Consider the following 25205-nt stretch of genomic DNA (forward strand, 5'->3'; position numbering starts at 1 on the left):
TGTCTTACATAATACAACCAAGAAAGAGAATCAAAAATAATCCCCAATCATGATGAAGAATTTGGTACACTCTGTCAAAAGGAGCAGATTCTTAATAAGTTTACCAACAGTTATCCAGAAACAACTTCCAAGATCTGTTAACATATCAACAATTACAAACAAATTCCTTGTACATGTATGTACTACATTACCATAGTTTTGCTCAATTCTCATATTGTTTCCATATCATTATAAAACACTTGTTTTTGAAATAAAATTGTTATAATGTACCTCCTTTGAATGTTGAATGTTCCTGTGTTTCTTAATTGTCGTTTATTGTGCATGTATTTTGTAGTTTGTGATTGTGTAATATTGCCACTGTTTCTTCATGGAATGTTCCGCAATACATATCTCATCTAAAACATCTTTGTTGTATAATAGTTTCTTACACTTGTTTACGGGGGCATGGTTGGCCCAGTCGCCGAAGGCGCTGCAATTCGCTATGCAGAGTTGTGTCCCTTGGGCACGCCAGAAACCTATGACAGTGTGTTTGAATCTCGGTTCGCCCCGATTTTGTTGGTCCGCACAAAACCCTTGCTCGTTGGTTTCACCAAAGTGGTGAACGTCTAAGAGCTGCATCACTTCAGACTTTCATCCCACTTCAAGCTGACACGGAATACTATTCAAGACGGCGTTAAACCCAACTACCTCACTCACTCTTGTGTACGGTTCCGTTTGGTTAACTTGGTTTGTGATGTGATTGCTTGACGATTTTGAAGTATCTCTTATTGCTGGGAAAGATAAACATCAACATTTCACGCACATTTCACATGATTTGTATGTTTCGTTTCGGTAACTGTGTGGCTTGAAATTTCAAAGAAACCAACATGTCGACTTACATGCTCCAAAATTAACCTCTCCCGTATACTTCCCCGCCTTAAGGGCGGGGAAGAATGACCCGTGACGTCGTGACCTCCCCCAACCCCGTGGTGACACGGAACTCCCCGGGACTCTGAGGAATGTCTCATGTAGTGTAGAAATACGACACACTTGTGCTTTGTGGTGCGAATTCAAACGTTGAAAACAAATCTCATTGTACACCTCACATATGTTTGAACTTTAATATAGATTCCGCTATTGTAAATGTCGCTTTATCCTTTATTCAGCCATGTGTGTGTGTGTGTGTGTGTGTGTGTGTGTGTGTGTGTGTGTGTGTGTATAGAACCCTTCTCTCTCTCTCTCTCTCTCTCTCTCTCTCTCTCTCTCTCTCTCTCTCTCTCTCGCTCTCTCTCTCTCTCTCTCTCTCTCTCTCTCTCTCTTCGAGTTAGACCTTCACGTAACCCTGTTCTATCAGTGTTAGTTACTGGTGATATTTTCGACATCTCTTCTGAGATTGCGAGGTGAACACATGTCTGAAGCTGCGTTGTGTGTACATGATCCCAGGGATGATGTCTCTATAAAGTGCTCACAGATTGCCGATACGATCTTAAACATTTGTCATCTTTACCCATTACTCAGAACCTTCTGCAGCACTACTCTGACACTTGAGATGCAGTACGTATGGCACATCATTTGATAATCTAGCTCTGTTTGAAGCTAATCCAGAAATGTTCTTTCTCTATTTGTGACTTTGGATGAAACCTGGGCTCACCACTTCCAACCTAAGGCCAAACAACAATCTACAAGTATTTGATCACTGTACGTCCTCAAGTGTGCCCATATCGCAAAGGTCACTGACCCCTGCTCATTTTATTGACTTGTCACAGCGAAACAATATGCTCAATTTACTCAACTTTTTTTGTGGATATACCTCTATGACATCACTATGATTTCACTATTACGCACTTCCTTCTATGTGAGCCTCAAGCAAGCCTCGTATTGAGAACGGAGAAATGAAAGGGAGGCAACTCTTGGGACTCTTTGTCACCAAGTTTGCGCTTTATCCAACTACTACTACTACTACTACTACTACTACTACTACTACTACTACTACTACTACTACTGCTGCTGTTGCTGCTGCTGCTGCTGCTACTACTACTACTACTGCTACTACTACTGCTGCTGCTACTACTACTACTACTTCTGCTGCTGCTGCTACTACTACTACTGCTGCTGCTGCTACTACTACTACTACTGCTACTTCTACTACTACAGGGGTGCGGTGGCAAAGAAGCCTATGGATAACAGTGTACTCCTGTACTCACCCATCCACCTCATACTCACCAATCCATCACATACTCACCAATCCACCTCTTACCAACCCCTCCACCTCTCACCAACCCATCCACCTCATACTCACCCATCCACCTCATACTCACCCATCCACCTCTCACCAACCAATCCACCTCTCACCAACCCCTCCACCTCTCACCCACCCACTTCATACTCACCCATCCACCACATACTCACCCATCCACAACGTACTCACCCATCCTCCTATCACCAACCCATCCACCTCATGCTCACCCATCAATCTCATATTTACCCATCCACTACATACTCACCCATCAACCTCTCACCAATCCATCACATACTCACCCATCTACCACATACTCACCCATCCACCACGTACTCACCCATCCACCTCATACTCACCCATTCACCACATACTCACCCATCCACCACATACTCACCCATCCACCTCGTACTCACCCATCCACCACATACTCACCCATCCACCACATACTCACCCATTCACCACATACTCACCCATCCACCACATACTCACCCATCCACCTCATACTCACCCATCCACCTCTCACCAAACCGTCCACCTCATACTCACCCATCAATCTCATACTCACCCATCCACCTCATACTCACCCATCCACCACATACTCACCCATCCACCTCATACTCACCCATCCACCACATACTCACCCATCCACCTCCTTCTTACCCATCCACCATCCTCCCACCCACCCATCCACCTCATACTCACCCATCCACCACATACCCATCCACCTCATACTCACCCAACCACCACATACTCACCCATCTACCACATACTCACCCAACCACCACATACTCACCCATCCACCTCATACTCACCCATCCACCACATACTCACCCATCCACCTCCTACTCACCCATCCACCTCCTACTCACCCATCCACCATCCTCCCACCCACCCACCTATCCATCTCACCACACACTAACCACCCATCCACCAGCAAACACCCACCCACCAACCGCCCACTCTCACCTGCCACATCTACAGACACCTGACCAACTTCCCACCCTACAATGTATCAGAAGTGACCCAGTAAATCTAATGACATGCAATTATCAAGGATGAGTAAAGGATCAACCGCAGGACTTTCCGGCAGTACTGAGACGACCGATCTCCCCACACAGAAGGTAAAACCCTGGTCGATGTCAACAACATGAAGCGTGCGTAAGCATGACCAAGGACTCTCATCACTATGTCAGTGAAGGGAATGACACATGGATGTGAGACGACCCCCTATCCCTTCTTCCTCCTAATGTCACGATCACGTAGTCAAATATCGGTGAACAATATAAACTGAATATCTACTGCTTATTGATGAATGTCAGGTTATCAAATGTATCCATATTAGTAATTAGTTCATATTTCAATCAGCAACGTCTAAAGACGATACTAAAAGAGGCACAGTTCTAAACGCCTGGATGTAAATAATGAGTGAGTGAGTGAGTGAGTTGGGTTTAACGCCGCTTTTAACATTATTCCAGTTATATCATGGCGTGTCAGCTTAATGTGGGAAGAAAGCCCGAAGTGATGCAGGTCGAATGTAAATAATGAGGGACGTTGCTGTTTCATGATATATGATTTGTCAAGGACAATAGTGATTGAGTGAGTATGGTTTTACGCCGCTTATATCAATACCACGGACACCAAAAATAGATTTCACACATTCTTCATATGTGGGGAATCGAACCCAGGCCTTCGGCGTGACGAGGGAACGCTTTAACCACTAGGCTACGCCACCACCCCTTATGGACAATATCTTCTGTATTGTTTTAAATGGCATCAACGTTCAGGTCCATGTCTTGACCGGGTGACAGGTCAATAAGTCGCCCTGAAACCAGGTCACAAAAAATAAAAAATATTTTATCCATAAAAGTTTTAATGTTCAACTTCTAAATACCTATATTTTACATGTATATATAGTATATCTTCATAGCAAATGGAGGTTTTAAAAAATGACAAAGCACGCTGTTATTTTCCTACTATTAAAATATTTATCCAACTTCTTTATGTCGTTAATGGCAAGCGTAGTTATACACTAAACCTTAAATAACGTCAACACTATCTTGTTTCGATATCTATGGAGTTGAGGTCCCACGAATATCTCGAGTCTCTGTCAATGTCCGAACGCTGAACCCGGTGAGGATCCCGTGTACCTTGGATGAAAAGATTCAACGTGCAGAGACTGTGAGTAAATACAAGCTTTATTTACGTTTAATGTCCCATTAATAACATTTAGGCCCTGCTCAGAACTTGCTTATTGAGCCGCACCATTCATACCCACTTGACACACATCCTACAATGACCACTGGGCAGTATCTGTCCGAAGGAGGGTCTGGTCAGTGTTGGACGGCACTGAAGTGAACACCATACACATACCATGTCTATTTCAGGCTGAACCTCTCGGTCAGCTTTGTGTCATATCTTTCAGGCTTTCAGTGGGAATTTAAAAGATAAATAGTTTTAAGATAGCAGTGTATAAAAACGTATTTTATCACATTCATCGATCAGGACGTATTCAAAATATAAATGGCAAGGCATGAAAAGGGCCCTTTTGATCTGCATAATTAAAAAAAATATATCTATGTGTTTATAATGAGAATCATGCTTTGTTTATTTCAACACCACTAATGTATATACATGTATAGTTGAGGCTAAAGTGTGCGATCTTCTGACATGAGCTAAAAATAAAGCTAAATACAGTATCAACACATGGTAAAACATCTTGTATCACGGAATTGGTCCTACTTAGATTTTCTCTTGAAGTTAAGATTTCTTCACTAATTTATCACCACGTATGGAGAGGTTATCACGCGAGTGTGTTTGGGGATGGTAAATGTCCTGTATAGGGAATACACATTGTATATAAAGTGTTTACCAACCCAAAACACATAAGCGTCATAGCCTCATATAATGTCATTTTTAAATTCTATCGTCGACAAAAAGGTATTCTCGTTTCTTACCAACGACACCTAAACATTGCAAGTTTTCCTGGAGTGTGTGTATTAATATGTTACGTCACAAGGTCAGTGATTGGTCAGTTAGTCAGTTAATATATACTGAACAACAAAAGTTCCTGTGATATTGAATAAGATTTAATGCAAAGTTATGGTTTTTTTCCAAATATGAAACAATTTCGGTTTGCAACAGATAAAAGACTCCTGTAAGTGTTCAAATGGTTTAATTTGCCATACTGACTTCAGAAAATGCATAATTTCATTTAAAAAAACCCATGAACATGCCAAAATGTCAACTTACATATCAATAGCGTGTTTGTCCACCTCTGGTTGCGATGCAAGCAACACATCTTCCTCTCATGGAATGGACCAGGCGTCGCACAAAGGCCTGTGGGATATCTGTCCATATCTGCTGGAGCATGTTTCGAAGTTCCTGTAGTGTCTGTGGAACACGTGGCTGACGTCGATCCATCTCATCCCACATGTGCTTGATTGGTGAGAGATCAGGGGAGCGAGCCGGCCAGGGGATGACATTCACGTTGTTTTGGTGAAGAGAATCCTGAACAAGTCGAGCAATATGAGGCCGGGCGTTGTCATGTTAAAAGGTAATGCCTGGGCCATGACGACGCAAAAACGGTAGAACAACAGGACCGATGATCTCGTAGTGAAATGCATGGGGCTTGCATAAAACTTTTGCATGGAATGCAAGCTTTTCTGTAGCAGTAAACCAAACTTTACTTGTTTGAAAAATACACTTAAATATTGGTGTCACAGGAACTTATGTTGTTGAGTATAGTTCAAACTAAAACAAAGTTTTTAGACAGTGGCGAAACAACCATATTCGCAAAGAGACAACTGCTTAAACATCTAATGTTTCAATGTCAGTGATCGCCTTTCGCGGCTATACCGCCTGCTAGAATAATTGTCCTTTGCCAAAGGAAAGCTACTCTAGTCTGAGACGTCACGTATGTTTTGTCTACCCATCTTCCCGAGGCAAGAGAGTTCACTGTCTAAAAAAAGTCCAGTACCACCCTTGCCGAACTTGGCAGGAATTATGGAGTTATATTTTGGCTGAACTAACGAGTCCAATCAAAAAAATCGACATCCGGTTCGTAAACTGTCGTGCAGATTTCTGTCGATTGCCGGATTTGTAAAGCATGTGTTTCAAATCCTGATTTGATGCACTTCGCGAAGTGAGTCCCGTTTTTTACAATATATATCTTGATTATCATCTGATCGTCTGGACTGGGCGACGACATTTTGTTTAAAGCAAATAAAAAAGATATGAGAGGTGGAACCTGATTGGTCAGTAGGAGGGACACAGAAGGGACATAACCCGTAATAGTGGTGGCGCTACGACCGAGCCCAGAAATTCCAGCCAAGTTCGGCAAGGGTGGAGACTATTACAGTGGCTTCACTCCCTGGAGTCGGGAAGATGGAGTCTTCCTGGCCTGTCATAACGTTACGAAAGGCAGCCAGATGTCCCACACCGAGACAAACTGAAACAATGTCAAGTATATCAGCTAAATACTGGAAAAGACCCCAAGTCGCTGAGGTCTACAATCACAGATACAGAAACTGGTCACGGATCCCGTTAGCGTCCTTGCTAATTAACATTGCTTCGCATTCTATTTTTCCAAAGTTGCCTACACTTGCAAAAGGTCTCAGCTCTAGTTAGACACTGTTGTTCGTTATCTTAACCACTTATACACTTAAACACTTTGATAACCATAACAGTTGTCCCAGTAATGTGCCGATGTGACTCGATCGGCGATAGACGCCATGTTTCTTCCTCAAATCCGTTGGGTCTATCCTGCAGAGAAACCCATTACATTCATGTATGTGATCGGTTATGTGCATGGAGTGAGTACGGTTTGACTTCGCTCTCAGTAATATTCCAGCAATTTCACTTCGGGGACGCCAAGAATGGATTTCGCCATTTGCATAGAATCGAACCCCTGTCTTCGGCGAGACGAGCGAACGCTCCAACGACCAGCCTACCCCAGCCCCCCTTTATGCAAGAAAACCTCTAATAACCCAGAACAAAAACCTAATGTCATTTGGTACTGACGCCAATAAAGGTCAAACAGGTTAGTGAAAGACCTGTAGAATAATCCGATGATAACAATGTGTTCGTGTAAGTATATGGCCACCAGTGTATCTGAAACCATTTGAATACAGATGCGGCATTCTGTGTGAACCGAGATATATCCTTGTTAACACGAGTGTTTGAAATGTTAGGTCTTGCGATGCAGAACAATGTCAGCTGAACGTTATAATTCGGCCATCTTCTTTTGAATGCAATGTATCGTCACATACCCGCGTGAAAGTAGATAAAACGTCCCATTTTATTACATTAACAGTCATTCAGAACTACCAACCGTGACCCCGAACTCCAGTCAAGAACAACATAAATTTACCTTTGTGTGATATCAGATGGCATTTGTCCTTACCTCAGACTCGATGTTTCGTGAGAGATACGAATTTGTACGTTTTCAAACTGCGGTTGCACTAGCCTAGTGGTTAAAGGTAGTGCCTGAGCGGTCATTTCATTAACCTACTTAATTGGGGGGTAGGTTTCAAGTAACAAAAAGTCTTTATTTTAATAATTTGTTTGTATTGTATTCACGAAATAAGTTTAATCCCGATATTGTACCAATGACGTCTACCGAAAGGAATTTCCATTGTGACGTATTTAGGCCACGTGTTACGTATGTCTTCCAGTCGTTAAGCATGATTCGATGACTATCTTTAAAACACCATCTCGTCACACCCCCACAACGTGTGTAGGCCATCCTTGGTGTCGAGATATTACAAGATTAGCTAAGCGGCGTATTAACCTCACTCACTCCCTCATTCGATATATCCATCAAATTCTCGATTGTTTGTCATCGTAAAATGTCTCTGTCTCTATACTACAATGCTGATCTAGCAACACGACAAGTATCCTCTTGACTCGCATTAACGTTGGATTTGACAAAGAGTTTAGGAGTACGAGTAATTATGTTGGCTGTGACGCGTGGCCTGGTGAGGTGACGTGGGCATTCTCCGTGTGGGGCGCTGTATCTCCACACCCCTGGCCCTGCTACTCTCCCCTAGCCCTGCTACACTCCTCTGGCCCTGGGAGTGTTCAGTGAAAACGCTATGTATAATTCATCCCAGAGTTGTACACTAAAACTACATTAGTAACGCTGGATTGACCCTGTAGTCCAGTAGAAATTGCTGTAGACCCGGACATTTCTGATAACAGGACACATTTGTGTTTACACTCACCAGAAGGGTGTTCTTGGTCGCCATAAAAACCCAAAGAAAATAAAGGTCGGGGAAATATGTTTTATTTGGATGGTTCTGGGGGTAGGGTCTGTTGTTGTTTTTTCAGACAAATTTCAGCAGGAATGCATTTGTCATGGCTACATAGATCATGTAAAAATATTGTTTGGAGTCTTCATTCTAGTCTGTATTTTCATTTCTTAGGAATCCTACTTTGATAAGATACAAAATATTTTTATTAATCATATCGTATAGTCAAGGTCGGCCATCTTGAATTTAACAGTTGACGGCTGTTTGTTTACTTGGCAACGGTACTATCTTCCCACAACTGCTTTCGTATAGTTTGCTGAAAACAAAGCTTAGGGACCTTTTTTGAGACCCTCAAAAACTGATTTCCCAAAGCTTGTTTTTTTTAGACAACCAGGACACACTGAAGATTGATTTTGTGAAATAATAATTGGGTTGTCCGGATTCATTAATTATGACTGGACTTCAGTGCTGACGTCGTCAACATAAACCTAGATGACGGGGCTTTTAACAAATCGTGATGACTTGTTCACAGACTTATCAGCATGTTAGCAGTGGGAGTCAGTATCGGTTTAAACGGCTTTCTGGTTTTAGTAATGTTCTAGCCATACCATAGCGGGAGACACCAAGAAGTGGCTTCACACATTGTACCAATGAGGATTCGAACCTAGGTCTTCGTGTGACGAATCAACACTTAACCATCAAGCTACCCAAGGCCCTTTAAAACATGTTCACACCATACCATCGTGAGAAGTGGCTCTTCTAACATGTCCATCGTGAAACACAAATTCCACTCTTTAATTAATAATTACCATAATACGATGGTTTACCAAATTTGCGATCATATCATATTTTGATTTTAACGATTATGTAATTATTTACCATTCAATGTAATTTTGAAACACTTATCAGCCTGCCATACAGTACTTCGTCATTCCAAGCAGCAATAAAACGTCACTTTACATTCCAGGGGCGACCAGCTGCACCTATGACCCCACTCTGAAGCAGCGTCCCCGTCCACTCCCAGACTGTTAACATTTAGAACAGGTGGCAGCTATAATTGCGGGAATGCCGGGAGTTCACGCAACTGTTGACACGGGGTCAGGGAGGGTCAATGTTTGCGTTCCTAGACGGAGGTTTGCAGCGTTTAAAGGTTTCATGTGTCTGTATCGTTCCAAACTGGCTTCCACGAAACATGTCTATGTCTATGCTTTGAGACCATTGTGACGTCATGGGTTATGACGTCACGATCACATGACATCACTAATGTTTCTGCCACTGAATCTGGTTATCTGTACTATTTACACTCAAAACATTCGTAATTACTATTAAAAAACTGAAAAAGGCGGAAGAATCATTTTGGGTAATATATAGACGCTTACTCTGGCATCTTTCCAAGGCAATGGGGCGGTCGGGTAGCCTAGTTGTTAAAGCGTTCGCTCGTCACGCCGAAGAACCAGGTTCGACTGCCGTGCCCCTGCCGTGATATTGCTGGAATATTGCTAAACACGGCGTAAAACCATACTCATTCACTCCCAAGGCAAGGGAGTTAACTGGCTTTAAAAGTCCAGTTTCAACCCTTCCTGAACTTGGCTGGAATTTCGTAACTCGATCGTAGCACCCCAAAGGCTATAACGAGTTATGTCCCTTCTATGTCCCTGCTTCTGACCAATCAGATTCCACCCTTCATATCGTTTGCATTTGCTTCAAACTAAATGGCGGCGCCCAGTCAAGACGATCTCATCGATAATCAAGATCTATAGTGAAATATAACGGGTCCTACCTCTCCTTGATTAAAACATAAAAATAATGGAATTTATCTGTCGAAGCCCAGTTGACGCTACCCATGCTATGCAAATCCTGCAATCGAACGAAATCTCCACGGCATTCGGCCTGCTGTTTATATTGGATTGGACTATAAATAGACTCGATAGTCCAGCCAAAATCGACTCTAGATTTCCATCCAGCCTTGTTCGGCAAGGGCAAAAGCTGGACTTTTATAGTCATTTAACTCCCTTGCCTCGGGAAAGTGGCGCTCAAGCTCAAATATATGAAGCTCGTCCATAAAAGTAAATATATCCTCTGCGAGCCTTTTGTCAACTAGTCTTGATATATTTGAAATTGGAAGACAAACAGGTGGGATTCTTTAACTGTGTTACGACATATACAATCTGGTAATACATATTGCCCGCACACACTATTCAATTGGTAGTCCTCCTTGCCTCCTCCCTTTAACTGTCTATCTATCGACATCTTTCAATCTATCAGTCTATCTGCTCTCCTGTATTGATGTATGTTTCCTTTGTGGATTTCGGGCCAGAATCAGTCCACAATAAGTTCAGCTTCGCGAAAGACCCGACTAATGAGAATATGGTGACATGGTTGATTGCAGTTCCCGATGTCGTGGATATTTGTTCATGCTATCAGCCTTTTGTCCAGCTGGCCAGGGCCCTGTTCCTCAAAGCGATCGTAGCGCTAAGACTATCGTAACTCCCATGCTGTAACATACTTACGACTGTCGAAGCGCTACGATCGCTTTGTTAGGCGGGGCCCAGGTCTTGTTAAAATAATAGCTGGAATATTGCTGACTGCGTAAAATATACATTCTTCGGGTTAATGTAGGTCCCAAAGTAACCTTGGCGATTAAATGGGCCGGGTGCTCAAGCTCGGTACCCTGGTTTAACACGTCATTGTATCCTATGCGTGGAGACCCGTGAAGATTCCGGGGTAGAATAGGTCTTCAGCAACCCATTCTGGCCGTAAAAGGCGACTCGGTTTGTCGTTAAAGGCGACTAACGGGATCGGGTGGTCAGGCTTGCTGACTTGGTTGATGCATGTCATCGATCCCAATTGTGTGGTTCGATGCTCATGATATCAATCACTGGATTGTCTGGTCCAGACTCGATTATTTACAGACCGCCGTCATATAGCTGGAATATTGCTGAGTGCGGCGTAAAACAACAAACCAACCAACCAACCAAACTATGCGTGAATCAATGCTCAGGGTGTCAGTCACCGGACTGTCTGGTCGTGACTCGTTTATTTACAGACCGCCGTTATATATCCGCCGTTATATATAGCTAGAACATTGCGGAGTGCGGCGTAAACAAAAAAACAACAAGCAAATTTAAGGTTTAAATTCCATATACTATTTTGACAGATGTATAATACTTTATACAAAAGGACTCCCTGGACCCATCCACCCCAATTCACACCTCCCCACCCACTCCTACCCACCCCCACCCACAGCTACCCACACACCCTGAACTCGTTCCGCCTCAGCATGGCCATATTACATCATTAAAAGTTGAAACTCGATCCGTCTTGTTCGCTTTACGGCAACAGCATGTTCAACCACTATGCCAGTGAACTAGGTGAATGATTTAAATATGTCCAGCAAGTGATGCTGTCGGTCAGTTACCTTCGAGGAATGTTCGGCCTGTGACCTACCTGTGTCCACGGGAAAAAAACAATATGACCGATTATCGCCAGTGACGTCAATCTAATACTAACTTGAGAGTGACGTCATATTACTGTTATTGCCGTGACAGTCGACATTGTAACTTATTCGGGTAGTTGATACGATACCATGGTTAACTTACAGGCAGGAAATACAGCATGTGCGTATCAACGATTTTTAAACTAATTCTATAATAATATATACCCACGTGTCATTAAAACAATTTTAAAAACATGTTTATCATAAGATAACATATTAATCATGTAACTAAGCAGAATCTATAATTAGGTTCGAACCCAGCCTCAATACTAACACAGGAGCTTGTAAAGCAAAATATACCAGCAAGATATAAACGGTTTCAAAAAGGGATCCTTTTATGTAGTACTATGACCCCGTTAGTAATCGTATATATATTGCTGCTAATTTTCGCGTAGTCCTGCACCATGACCGTGGAATATATTTATTTTATGAAAATAAATAATCTAGAAATGCAAACAAAAGCAAGTCTAGCCAGCTCAAGCTAGCTCTATTCCTCAAATCAGCATAGGGATTTTTTTCTTATTTTTAGAGTCAAGAAGGATATTGTGTAATAAAAGATTTCAGAGACTAAATGTTAGTCTAATTTTAGCGTTACAAGCCCCTGTGAATAATTATACAGCCTTTGTACAATAAACGTCAGCTATAAAATTCAATTTCCTTAACAGTGTTCCTGAACCTTGATGTACATTGTATATGGATTGTGTCTCACGACTAACACACATACCTACACGTTTTTCAAGTATGAGTAACGAGTAATACAACTCACCAACTTAAACATGATTAATTAACCCCCGACTCGCGTCTCCAATCGAACGAGCCAGGAACCACCTACACTAACTGGGATTTCAGAAGCTATGAATGGAACAGCGCGGGGATATATAAACACAGCCATTGAACACGTTGTGGGAAGATCTCTGTGCATGTCGCGGCCTATACGGAAGGTAGTGTAACACAGACCTCTAAACGAGACGGATCTCGTTCATCCATCCACCATCAGCAACAAGATCAAGTAATCAAGGGTGTTCTTTAAGAACGAAGGAACTTTACCTGGATAATATATTTACATTACATCAACAATCAACATCTATGATCTACCTATCTAGTCAGTCAGATGGGTGCTGTCATCCATACACTGGGCCTGTGTAGAAGGTAGTTTCATCTCAATACGCTATGGTGTGTGTTTACTGGAGCACAGGTGAGTGTCATAGTGATAGTTGCTGCACCCAGAAAGCCAGTCATTGGGAAAATCTGGCGAGAGTTTTCTAGCCAAGATGTTGTCAACGATACGCTCTCCGCTGGTTGGAGTTAATACTAGGGAGCTTTACAAGACAATAATGTGATGGATAGAATACAGTACTACACATAGGCGAGGAGTACATATAGAAGATGGTATGCTGTGGATGTTCTGAAACCGTGAATCGAGCTATTGGAGGGTGTTGGTTTAATTTGAGAGGTATGCTGTCAAGGAATTGAACGTGAAGGCGGGGTGAATATAACGACGTCAGATTGGAGGGTACGCTTCATAGTCGTTGTTTTTAAAGACGTGTGCTACATTCCTATGGAAATTAGCCCCTGTAGAATTTAACGCCACATTTTCCAAGTATTCAAACTCCTCATTGATGTGATGGGAAGCATCATCATACCTGAACAGTAGCCAGAATGTGTTGTTAGATGCTGGAACTGAGCGAGAGTAGTGGGATACTGATATTTTTACTCGCAAACACCCACTGAAACATCATCTAGAGAGACATGGCGTCTTCAAGGGATGTCAGCTGTGTTCGGCTGGTGAGCCTTGTTGTGATTCTTCTCACGGGTTGTGCAACCTTTACCACAAACAGACTACCCACTGCACGAATCGTGGTTCACGTGTCTAAGCGAAGAGCTGAATTCTGGGAGCCATGGGAGGTGAACAAACGTGAGTGTTGTGCTTATTGCGGAACTGTTGTGCATATTGCGAGATTCTTGTACATGTTGCGAGTACAGTGTCTGTTGCGAGTATTGTGTTGTGTATGTTGCGAGTACAGTGTCTGTTGCAGGTGTTGTGTTTTGCATGTTGGGAGTACTGTGTATGTTGCGAGTGTTGTGTTGTGTATGTTGCGAGTGTTGTGTTGTGTATATTGCGAGTGTTGTGCACGTTGCCCTCGGTCCGGGGTCCTGTAGAGCGTTGTGTTTGATTGCATAACGTTGCACGCAGTAATGGTTTAATGTTGTTTTTGAAGTGGCAAACCTTTGAAGTACCTTTTCCGAGCTGCTTGAACATATCAATTATATAATGTTTGAAAATATGTTTGGGGTGTGTTTTGAAAAAGCTATTGAGTCAAATGTGCACTTATTTAAATCATAAAAGGAAACTTTAAATCTACAATTATAAACGCCTCTATATTCTGTATAATTTTCTTCGCTTGGCAGGGTTTCTAAATGTGCATGTGTACTTGAATAACACAGTCGACTCCGATTATCTCAAACGAAATGGGGGCGGTCGGGTAGCCTAGTGGTTAAAGCGTTCGCTCGTCACGCCGAAGAACCGGGTTCGATTCCTGGCATTGGTACAATGTGTGAGGCTCATTTCTGGTGTCCCCCGCCGTGAGATTGCTGGGATATTGCTAAAAGCGACGTAAAACCATACTCACTCACTCACTCAAACGAAATGGTAAACCTGCAAGTCAAAGAGATAACGGTTAACGTCCCTTGCTCAACGTAGATGCAATGTTTCTAGACGACGAGGAAGCGCTCCTGTCAACTGGCATGAACAACGATCCACGTCGTCAGCGTATCTAGTTTTCTCTGAAACATCACCAACGGTGGTACAGGAGTAGAATGTATCATGCCTTCATACGTGATTTAATATGTGTTCAATGTACAATTAATCTGGAGAGATGTTTAAAAATGAGTATATTTTTTGACGTGATAACGTTTTTCGTCGTGTACACATATTTGGCCAGATATAACAAAGCAATTCTTTGGGATATTAAGAAGTCGTTGTTTGAGAAGGGCTTCACTCCTCAAAAGATGGTGAAACTCGTCTCCAACAGAAGATGAATTGCATGGTGCACAGACACGATCTTGTCTCAGTAACCCTCGCCATCGGCCGGTTTAAATGGGCACATTATTATTCGCTGTCCGAAATATTAAAATCGGTAACTATATATTTTTTGTAAGTGACAGGAAATGTACGAGTACGCCAGAGTACGATGGCACACAACCAGCCAGGTCGCATGCACCGACCGATCCTTATTATATTCTTGTCTTACGACTTGTGTGACGTACTGAGGATCTATAAGTCTCGGAATCCCCAATTCAATATTTCCTCAGAAAAATGGTCTGATAAGTGGGCCAGGGTCTGTCACAAAGCACTTATACGTGTTGAGATGTCTCTCGAACAATTTCAGATCACATTATATGAAGCACCATAGCTGGTTAAGTATATTACGCAGCTCTAACGTCATTACACGTCAACACAGTAACCTGACGTTATTCCCCGTAAATATTAACTAACGTTGTTCCACGTAAACACAGTAACCAACGTTATTCCACGTAAACACAGTAACTCACGTTATTCCACGTAAAGAGTAACTAACGTTGTTACACGTAAACATAGTAACCAACGTTATTCCACGTAAACAGTAACTAACCTTATCCCATGTAAACAGTAACTAATGTTATTCCACGTAAACAGTAAGTAACGTTGTTACACGTAAACACAGTAACTAACGTTATTCCAAGTAAATAATAACTAACGTTATTCCACGTAAACACAGTAACTAACGTTGTTCCATGTAAACACAGTAACTGACGTTATTCCACGTAAACACAGTAACTAACGTTATTCCACGTAAACACAGTAACTAACGTTGTTCTATGTAAACACAGTAACTGACGTTATTCCACGTAAACAGTTACTAACGTTGTTACACGTAAACAGTAACTAACGTTATTCCACGTAAACACAGTAACTAATGTTATTCCCCGTAAATACAGTAACTAACGTTATTCCACGTAAACACAGTAACTTACGTCACTACACGTAAAAACAATATCTAACGTCATTGCACATAATAATTACGAAAAATGCATTTATGAAAGTCAGAATATATGTAGATTTCTATAGCGGCACTGAAATGTGAAATATAGGTCACATGCATTAATTCATGAGGGATGTCAGTCATAGTGATATTATTAATAAATGGCCTTGACCTGGTGAACGCTTCACGATGAGATCTAGGGGTAATGAGCAACCTATGGCGCCGTACACCGTGACGACATAACAAGAAGCACACGTGTTGATAACACGGGAACTGGCTAAACATGAAATTAAACATAAAAAAGTATGTATGTACACGTGCGTAGTGTGTGTCTCGGGGTGAGATATCTCATCTTCTTTTTTTCGGTCTGAGTGTCTGGTTTTGTGTCTGACCTCCCATTCACGTGGGTCGTGTCGGTTAAACTGCATCTTATGCTACACTCAGCATTTTTTAGTTTATTACAAAAGTATTTTTTACTGGTGAGTGAGTGAGTGATTGAGTGAGTGGGCAGGGTTATACGCCGCAGTATATATTAGCAACATTCCAGGAATATCACGGCGGGCAGCACAACCAATTGTCTTCACTGATTGTCCCTGACCTCGGGCCATGGGCGTAACGAGCGAACACTTTCATCACTAGACTACCTCACGGCCAAATTAAAATACTAATTTGAGGATCAGGTCATTATGATTGTGTGTCATAGTACCAATGGTGTGGACCGCCTCCGTGGTCTAGTGGTAGAGCGTCCGCCCGGAGAGCGGAAGGCCCGGGGTTCGATCCCCGGCCGCGTCATACCAAAAGACGTTAAAAGATGGTACTTGTTATTACCCTGCTCGGCATAAAGGGGCTTAAAATGGCTGGTCGGCTCGGCGTCAGTATACTGTGTCTGAGTGGGGTATTCATGTTAAACTGCGACATGGCGTCGCTATATAAGTGCACTAATCTTGGACCCGACGTTAACCCTCATTTCACCTCACCTCACCAATGGCGTGACGGCTGTTCATGCTATCAACCACCTGTTTGCCTGGTCCAGACTCGAATATTCAAAGGCCGCCGTTATATGGTCACGATATTGGGTCATAAAACATTTAAACATTCACTTAAGGGAATGAGATGAGTTGTACGCCTCTTTCAAAAATATTCCAATCGTATAACAGATTTTACCATGTTGGGAATTGAACCCATCATGACGAGAACAGCTTTAACCACTAAGCTCCCTTGCCGCCCGTCACCGTGAGTTCCTGGTGTATTCGGGACAGCTGATTAGCATGTATATGTACACCTGGCAAGGTAAACACGACCCTACTTGGCCAGTGTGTTATTGTGTGTTTTTCGCACCCAGATGACCTCGCTTCGTAGTTACCCTCAAAGCATGTCTCCTACACGTTATTCTCTTTAAAAAATTCTCAAATTTCCGTACTGAAACATTCTACCGTCTCGTGGTTGGCCCCATGTTTAATTCCGTGTGCATCCACATGAGTCATGTATCATGTTTCTTGTTATGCATAATATTATATTTGTACTGGTTTTACACCGAGAGCTTACGCAAACACTCCTTTAAAATATATGGTAAAAAGTGTTGTGGAATCTTAAGAAAGACTTTCGCATACTTATGTAATAATAATACATGGACTCATGGCGTTATGGCGTGCAGCACCACAGTTAGAAAACAAAACAAACAAACAGTAAGAATGTTCTGTCATATAATGGATAGGTTTCTCGGCAGAATAAACCGAACGGATAAAAACGGTATCCGTTGGGTCATATGCTGATAGAGATGCTAATATCAAAGGTCAAGTAGGGACTACTTTCAGTTTTAATAAACAAACATGGCGTCGTCCCTATCATTCGGCGATCGAGTCAGAATTAACCCTCGGGAATCTGAAGAGACTCCTGGGATAATTGCTATCATTATTAAAAGAATAGTCTAATATATTGAACACCAGTTTCTAACTGTTACGTGCTTAATGCATTTTACAAGTTTTTGCAACTCAGGAGATCTAAAAACGATCTGGCGAGGTCCCTAACCAAGCGGGATCATTAGCCATATCTGTGCTTGTAGACCTCTGCGGCTTGGAACCTTTTCCACAAATTAAAACAGTCGGATTTGGCTGAAATATGTTCGAATTGTGATCTTGTTTCGTTTTGTCGCTGTGTGTACATCTGACTACACTTCTTGACGATATGACAGGACAGACCGACTGTCAACAACGTCTGACCGTGGCCGTGACGTCTCATGGACTGGGGTTAGAGTAGCTTTTCTTTCATAAAGGGCAGTTACTCTATGTTTTGCATATAATGTAGTTACGCCACTGAATAAGAAACAGGTTTCAGTTGGAACTATATTGGCTACTGCCACTGTCCGACTGACACATCACTTACCCTCTGACGTAATATATATTAATACGCACATTCCAGGAAAACATGCAAACAGCAATGTTTAGGTAATGTTTGCGAGAGATGGGAAGAGATTTTCGAGCACAGAATTAAAGGATGACATTATATGATAAAGAGATTATCACGCTTGTGTGTTTGGGGATGGTAAATATTAGGGCTGTTACGATTCACTCGCGTATTCGGTGAATCGAACCGTAACCATTCATGAATTGAATTCGTTATTCATGGCCAAATAGAATATATATTATTTGCTATCATGTATATTTACATACCCTGTACCTAAAAATATCCATAACAACATATTATATGCATAGATCTCTTCATCTTCCCGAGGCAAGAGAGTTAACTGACTTTAAAAGTCCAGTTTCCACCCTTGCCGAACTTGGCTGGAATTCCTGGGCTCGATCGTAGCGTAGAGTAAAAAGGAACTGTTGTCTCCTCCTTTTCTTTCCTTTAGCTTGGTGGTTGAAGGGCTTGCTCGTCACGCCGACAACCCAGGTTCGATTCCCAACGTTTGTATTATTTTGTGAAACCTATTCTTTATGTTGCCTTTCGAGATATTACTGAAAACATTGTAACAAATAGCATACTCGACGTACCAGTAATACTAGTACTGATGTTCACGCCATCCAAACTTGGTTTGTCAGTTCCAGGCTCGAACACCGACCACATGCAGCATGTCACGGTAGATGTTTCTGGTGTCAGGTGCGGTGGGTTAGCCTAGAGGTCAAAGTGTTCGCCGAAGACACGGGTTCGATTCCCGACATTGGTACAATATGTGAAGCCCATTTCTGGTGTCCCCCGCCGTGCTATTGCTTGGATATTGCTAAAAATGGCGCAAAACAAAACTCACTCACTTCCCCACTCACTGAAATTACAACAGTTTGCGGTGCCCTTTGGAGGACATTCGAATCCCAGTTCGACCTGATTATATTCCTATATTTGTCAGCACCATACCAGTTCTGGTGGGTTTGACCAAAGTGGTAAACGTCTATGACCTGTACCACTTCGGGCTTATATATATACTGAAGTACTGTTCAAAGCGGCGTTAAACCTAACTCACTCACTCACTAAAATTCGAATATTTCTTTTTCAAAAATATACATTTCGAATTGGTTGAATTTGTCAATACGGAGAGAAGCAAACCTCCGAGCAGCAGGAACTACTTGAGAGACTCGAGGTGAGAATTAAAGGTCAACTAGTTGCCTCCCTCATTGGCTGGGGGTGCACAACGACCTACTCTACCGGCTAACTCCACACAGCTGTTGTAACACATGGCTACAGGGGTTAGGTCTCCCTGGGTCTGCCAGTGCAACCATCAGGGGAAATCAGTTCTCGCAGTTGGAATCCTATATGTTTGATATAAGGCTTCTTGTGCTTTTACATTGGCAGCAGAGCGTGTTCGTGTTAACACTTCTAAACGATAAGAAACTTCTGTTGGCATTGCTCTATATATTGAAAGGGGGCACGGGTGGCCCAGTCGTCTAAGGCGCCGCGATTCGCTGTGCAGAGTTGCGTCCCTTGGCCACGCCAGAAACCTATGATTGTGGGTTCGAATCCCGGGTCGCCCCGATTATTTTTCTAGGTTTGTCAGCATCATACCCGTGCTCGTTGGTTTCACCGAAGTCAGCTGCATCATTTCGGGCTTTCCTCCCACATAAAGCTGAGACGCCGTGATATAACTGGAATACTGTTAAAAGCGGCGTTAAACCCAACTCACTCACTCACTCACTTTATATATTGAAGTCTAAATGAAATGTGAAGGATGTAGTCAATGATTAATCAACATTGTAAGGTTGATAAGACGGCGAAAGGTTGGCCACGAAGGACGATGTGATAGCCTTGTTGTTAGTTCGTTGGGTGTGTGCTGTCCTTTTCTTTTGTTTCCAGTTGTTGTGTTTGACCCGTGAAGATCCGGGTTAGAATAGGTCTTCAGCAACGCATGCTTGCCGTAAAAGGCGACTATCCTTGTCGTAACAGGCGAATAACGGGATCAGGTGGTCGGGCTCGCTGACTTGGTTGATGCATGTCATCGTATCCCAATTGCGTTGATCGATGCTCATGATGTCAATCACTGTATTGTCTGGTCCATACTTGATTATTACAGACCGCCGTCATATAGCTGGAATATTGCTGAGTGCAATAAACAACAACAAAAAAACAAAAGAACTACAATATCTCGGATAATTCTCGGATAAATCTAGTTTGACACGGCAGTCATCAATATGCATTCCGTTTTAAGGCGACCTGTTAATAGGGAGCAATCTACAAGTTACTGAGCCTGACCGCCTGAGCTTTATAGTCCTACGACACACATGTGATGATGTGAGGCTTGATTATTTACAGACCGCCATCATATAGCTGGAATATTGTTGAGTGCGGCGTTAAACAACTATCAAAACAGTTGTGATGTTTCTAAAAGCGACACTAATTAACCCACAGCCAGTAATATTGCAGCTTATATTACCGCGGCCCCATAATAACCAATCCTGCCTAATCCTTTACGGTGGCATAGGAAGGAACATCCTTTCCTAATGCTGTACTCATATCTTTATGGATGACCTTTAGTGTTAAGCACTTTTCTGCAAGTTCTTGGTCACTGCACGTTCCCAAGTTTGTCCATTTCTCAAAGGTCGCAGACCGCTGCATAGTTGTTTGACTTGTTAAAGCGTAACACTTTGCTCAATTGACTTCAGTGTTTGTTGACCTATGACCTCCAGGTCCCACACTGTAACTCCCCGATCCTCATTAATCAGCGCTGACAAGAAAGAGTCACTTTGGGACCCATTCTGCTCTGGAACCGCTATTGATGAGTGGTTCATGAAGCGTGCACCGGCCACACCGACATTATATGTACATTCATGTGGGAATGTCTTGGTGTGAATTCGCACATGACTGTGTCTTCATGTCCTATATAGCAGTTTGATGGGTACAAGAAACAGAGATCTTCAGACAAACGAACAAACGCGTGTCCCACTAAACTATCAAACCGCCACCCTAGTTATTGAAAACATACATCCCTTAATCTAAACAAAAGTATGGAAGCGTATTAGTGCTACAGTCATACTTTTTTTTTATCTACGTAGATGATACTTACATCTTCGTAGATGATACTTACATCTTCGTAGATGATACTTACATCTTCGTAGATGATACTTTCATCTACATGCATGTAGAATACACTATATGTTATTTAATAATCTTACGTGTCGTTACTCAGACAGTGATATTGCGATCCTAGTTGGATACTAGTTTAAACAAACATTTATATTTTAAATAAAGGTGATTACTTAATTTCTGTTAATTTAATTAAATGTTTGGGAGCATGTTGGTTGTTTATTTTCATTTGGCCGTTTCCGTATTTTACTATCAGCCCAAAGTTAAAAACACAAACTGCAGAATCGTACCTTCAGTGCTCCAAAGCACGATGACGAGGATTGGTCTGATATAGTTTTTATAGTTTGAGTGATTCTCACTCCATCATATTCACGTCTTACCTCTTAAACCTTATTTCAGTAATAGAGAAATCATGAAATTCAACATATTCGAGTGATTACTCCGACTTAAACCATGTTACAGTTAATTTATAATTTTCCTTAAAATTTGAATAATGACCTATATGTGTTTGTTTCTTTGTAGTTTGGAGAACAGTTTCTCCTCTCCTCTCTTTGTTATGGCTGTACAAGAGTGCGTACTGTCATTCTTCGGTAACATGGACACATTGAAATGAAGATTCATGTTTAGATAGTACCTCAATAAAGACAAGTCAAGGCAGAAAGTCAAACACTTCGGTCATTATTAATTAAGTCAGAGGTTACATGTAACTGACCCGGAACTATTGTAGATTACTCGAGAAAATATTGTTACAAAGGGTGATACTTCGATAGCAGATGATACTTTCTTCTACGTAGATGAAAGAATCTTTTACGAAGATGTGAGAAATATCATTTACGTAGATGAAAGTATAATTTATTTTTAGGCTGTGGCACTAACACGCTTCCATACAAAGAGCCGCCGGGGAAAACCCTACCTTATAAGCTAATTGGTACTGAATGTTATCATATATGAGCTTGTAAACAATAGTGTTGTGTACCAACATTGGCGCCTCTAGGAAGTAGTGTGATGTCCTGTGTGAGGTATCAGGTTGAGCAATGACCAGCGTGTACATGCTATGGGTACCGGGTATAACCTGGCCGGGACAACGGGTCATGCAGCGCGGGGCTTGTCTTGCTAGCAACAAGCGCGAGGAGATTTGTGTTTCTGGCATGCCAACTGTATTGGGGGGTACACAACAACTAATAATATTTATATTGTAACCTTTTGCACATATTTATTTGCCTGATCCTCTTGTGAAGCAAGTCAAGACTCATAATGAAAACAAGGCACTCCACGTTTTCTTAAACAACCCAAGGATATGGGACATAATCTCAATGTCAATGTTGATTTTGTTGATGGTTCTGTACTGCTGGACGGTACAGAAATGTGTGTCAACCAAGCGAAGTGCTATATCAAATCGGCCCTGACTCAAGGGAAGGCTCTCTGATCAAACATTGCATCGAGTTTATGTGCAGTGTTTTGAGAAGAAAAGCAACCCTTCAGAGTCCTTTGCTTGGATGAAGTCGGCTGGCCTGAATAGTGAAACAGAAGGCTTTCGCTGCGTTCGCTGCTCAGGACCAGTCAGAAACCGTCAAAGTGTGATTTTGCATCAAGATGTAAATATGAAATGTAGATTATTCAAAAAAATAATGAGACTGTCCATCACATTGCCAGTGGATGCTAGGCTGTTGCACAAACACAGTATCCTAAGCGACATAATGTCATGGGTGGATCTTTTTATTACTGTTTTCGCCATGCTTTTGGTTTTGACTCAGAGGTCCATCCATGGTACATCCATTGTACGACCCACAAGTTGTAGAGGGCGTCATGGAAAATGATAATTCTTTGGAATAGGCCCATATACAGCCTCAGACCTGTCTAGCCTGACCTTGTCCGTTTTGATAAATCATGTATCATTGGATTCTCTGTCCCTTTTGGCACTAATGTGATTGACAACATTCAGGAAAAACATGGCAAATATGCTGACCTCGCTTACGAAATGTCACGCTTGCATCCATAGCACCAAGTTGTCCGACTCCCCGTTGTTCTCTGTGCCATATGTTTGGTACCTCCCAATCTGTTGACTGACATTGGGAGGGTATCCGGGTTTGTTGCCAGGAATACAGCCCTTCTGACAATCTGGGTAATGCAGAAGGCTGCAGTGTTGGGGAGTCTTCACATTCTCCGAAAAGTCATCTGTGGGTTTGACTAGGCAGCGCTTCCTTGGAGAAGTCCCATTCGCTGTCTGGGCTGCGTGTAGAGGGAGCAAGGGCCCTGAGCTGATGATGAGCCCTGAGGTTAGCCAGCCTGACTGTGCCAGGATCACCCAAACCCTCTTTACCGCATTTTTTTTTTTATCTGTATAAAAATAATTGAGAAGTTATCACATGTGTGCACCTACTTGACCTTCATGATATTGCTGTCTTGCCATTACGGTGTTAATGGTTTGTGGCCCTTATTTGTGCCAGGATCTGCTGTCAGCAACATACGGTGTTCGTGGGTAGTAAACGTCTACCCTTGCGTACATAACTCTTCAACGTTCACCACTGTATGAGGTGAGGTGAAATGGGGTTTAACGTCGCGTCCAAGATAATTGCACTTATATAGCGACGTGCATGCAAGTGTATGTGTGTGTGTGTGGCTGCTTGTACTAGTCCGGACTGATGCCGATTTATAGTGCTAGCACACTGAGATACAATGCCGCAGTTTAACATGAATACCCCATTCAGACACAGTATACAGACTCCGAGCCGACCAGACCTTGTTTTAGCCCCTTAATGTCGAGCGCCAGACAGGGTAACAACAAGTACCATCTTTTAACGTCTTTTGGTATGACGCGCCTGGGGATCGAACCCCGTACCTTCCGCTCTCCGGGCGGACGATCTACCATTAGACCACGGAGGCGGTCAAGTACATATGAGTGTTAACGGATCCTCGTGTTGTGATCCGAGGATCTGTTCAATGAGGAACTAGCTTCAATATGTTGCGAGTTTATGGAGGTATAAACCTAAAAGCGTGTGCGGATTGAGCAAAGTGTCCACAATATTGAAAGCAGTTCTCATAAATAAAGAAGTCGACATTGATAACCTCAGATTGTTTATCTAATTATTAATAGAGAAAGAATCTTTCAGCGCAATGATACAACACTCCCCCGCTCGCTCTAGTACAAGCCAATCAGCAAACTGTTGTTCGCTAGTGGGCGGGCGTAATTGTTTTTGGTCCTTGGAAACATAAACACCAAACAAGTTGCTTACTTTGCCAACCAAATGCCATGGAATCACTTGGAATTTATTTATTCTGGGGATATAAAAGAATTACGTCACAACGGAAGAAATGTCCTACAAGAAGACTATACGCCGAACGTAGTCCGCCTTTAACAAGTGGGGAACATCGCTGTAAGGAAAATGTGAAAAACTAATTAAGTATTCTTCCTCAACAAGACCCAAATCTTAGTTCAACCTTGAAAATACTGAGTATCCCGAAGCATAACATATTAAGAAGAGGCGTGTCTCTAAGATAATATTAACTAAAAACGATGGCTGTTAAACTATTAAATTGCGAGGAGCTTTCTAGCATCCGACATATCTGCTATGTTCAGGACTTTGTAATATGACTAGCTGGGTGTTGGCATCAATATAGCGTGTCGATACCGCCCGGCTCAACTCAGTACATATTGCTTATGTGTAAGATAACAGATGGTGATGTGGTCACGTTCAGGATTATTGCTC

The 25205-nt window shown here is 42.3% G+C and overlaps 1 protein-coding gene across 1 annotated transcript in view; it reads left to right on the plus strand.

Annotated features, from left to right (window-relative positions):
* The first annotated feature begins 12762 nt into the window (after positions 1–12762).
* Positions 12763–25205, plus strand: part of LOC124141426 — a 41566-nt gene continuing 29123 nt past the window's right edge. Inside the window, exon 1 of the mRNA XM_046509434.2 lies at positions 12763–13877. Coding sequence (XP_046365390.2) covers positions 13712–13877 — 166 coding nt within the window. The 5' untranslated portion in view covers positions 12763–13711. The remainder of the gene's footprint in view (positions 13878–25205) is intronic.

This window comes from Haliotis rufescens, unplaced genomic scaffold, assembly GCF_023055435.1.
Source record: "Haliotis rufescens isolate VD_foot unplaced genomic scaffold, xgHalRufe1.0.p SCAF_26, whole genome shotgun sequence".
NCBI lineage: Eukaryota > Metazoa > Mollusca > Gastropoda > Lepetellida > Haliotidae > Haliotis > Haliotis rufescens.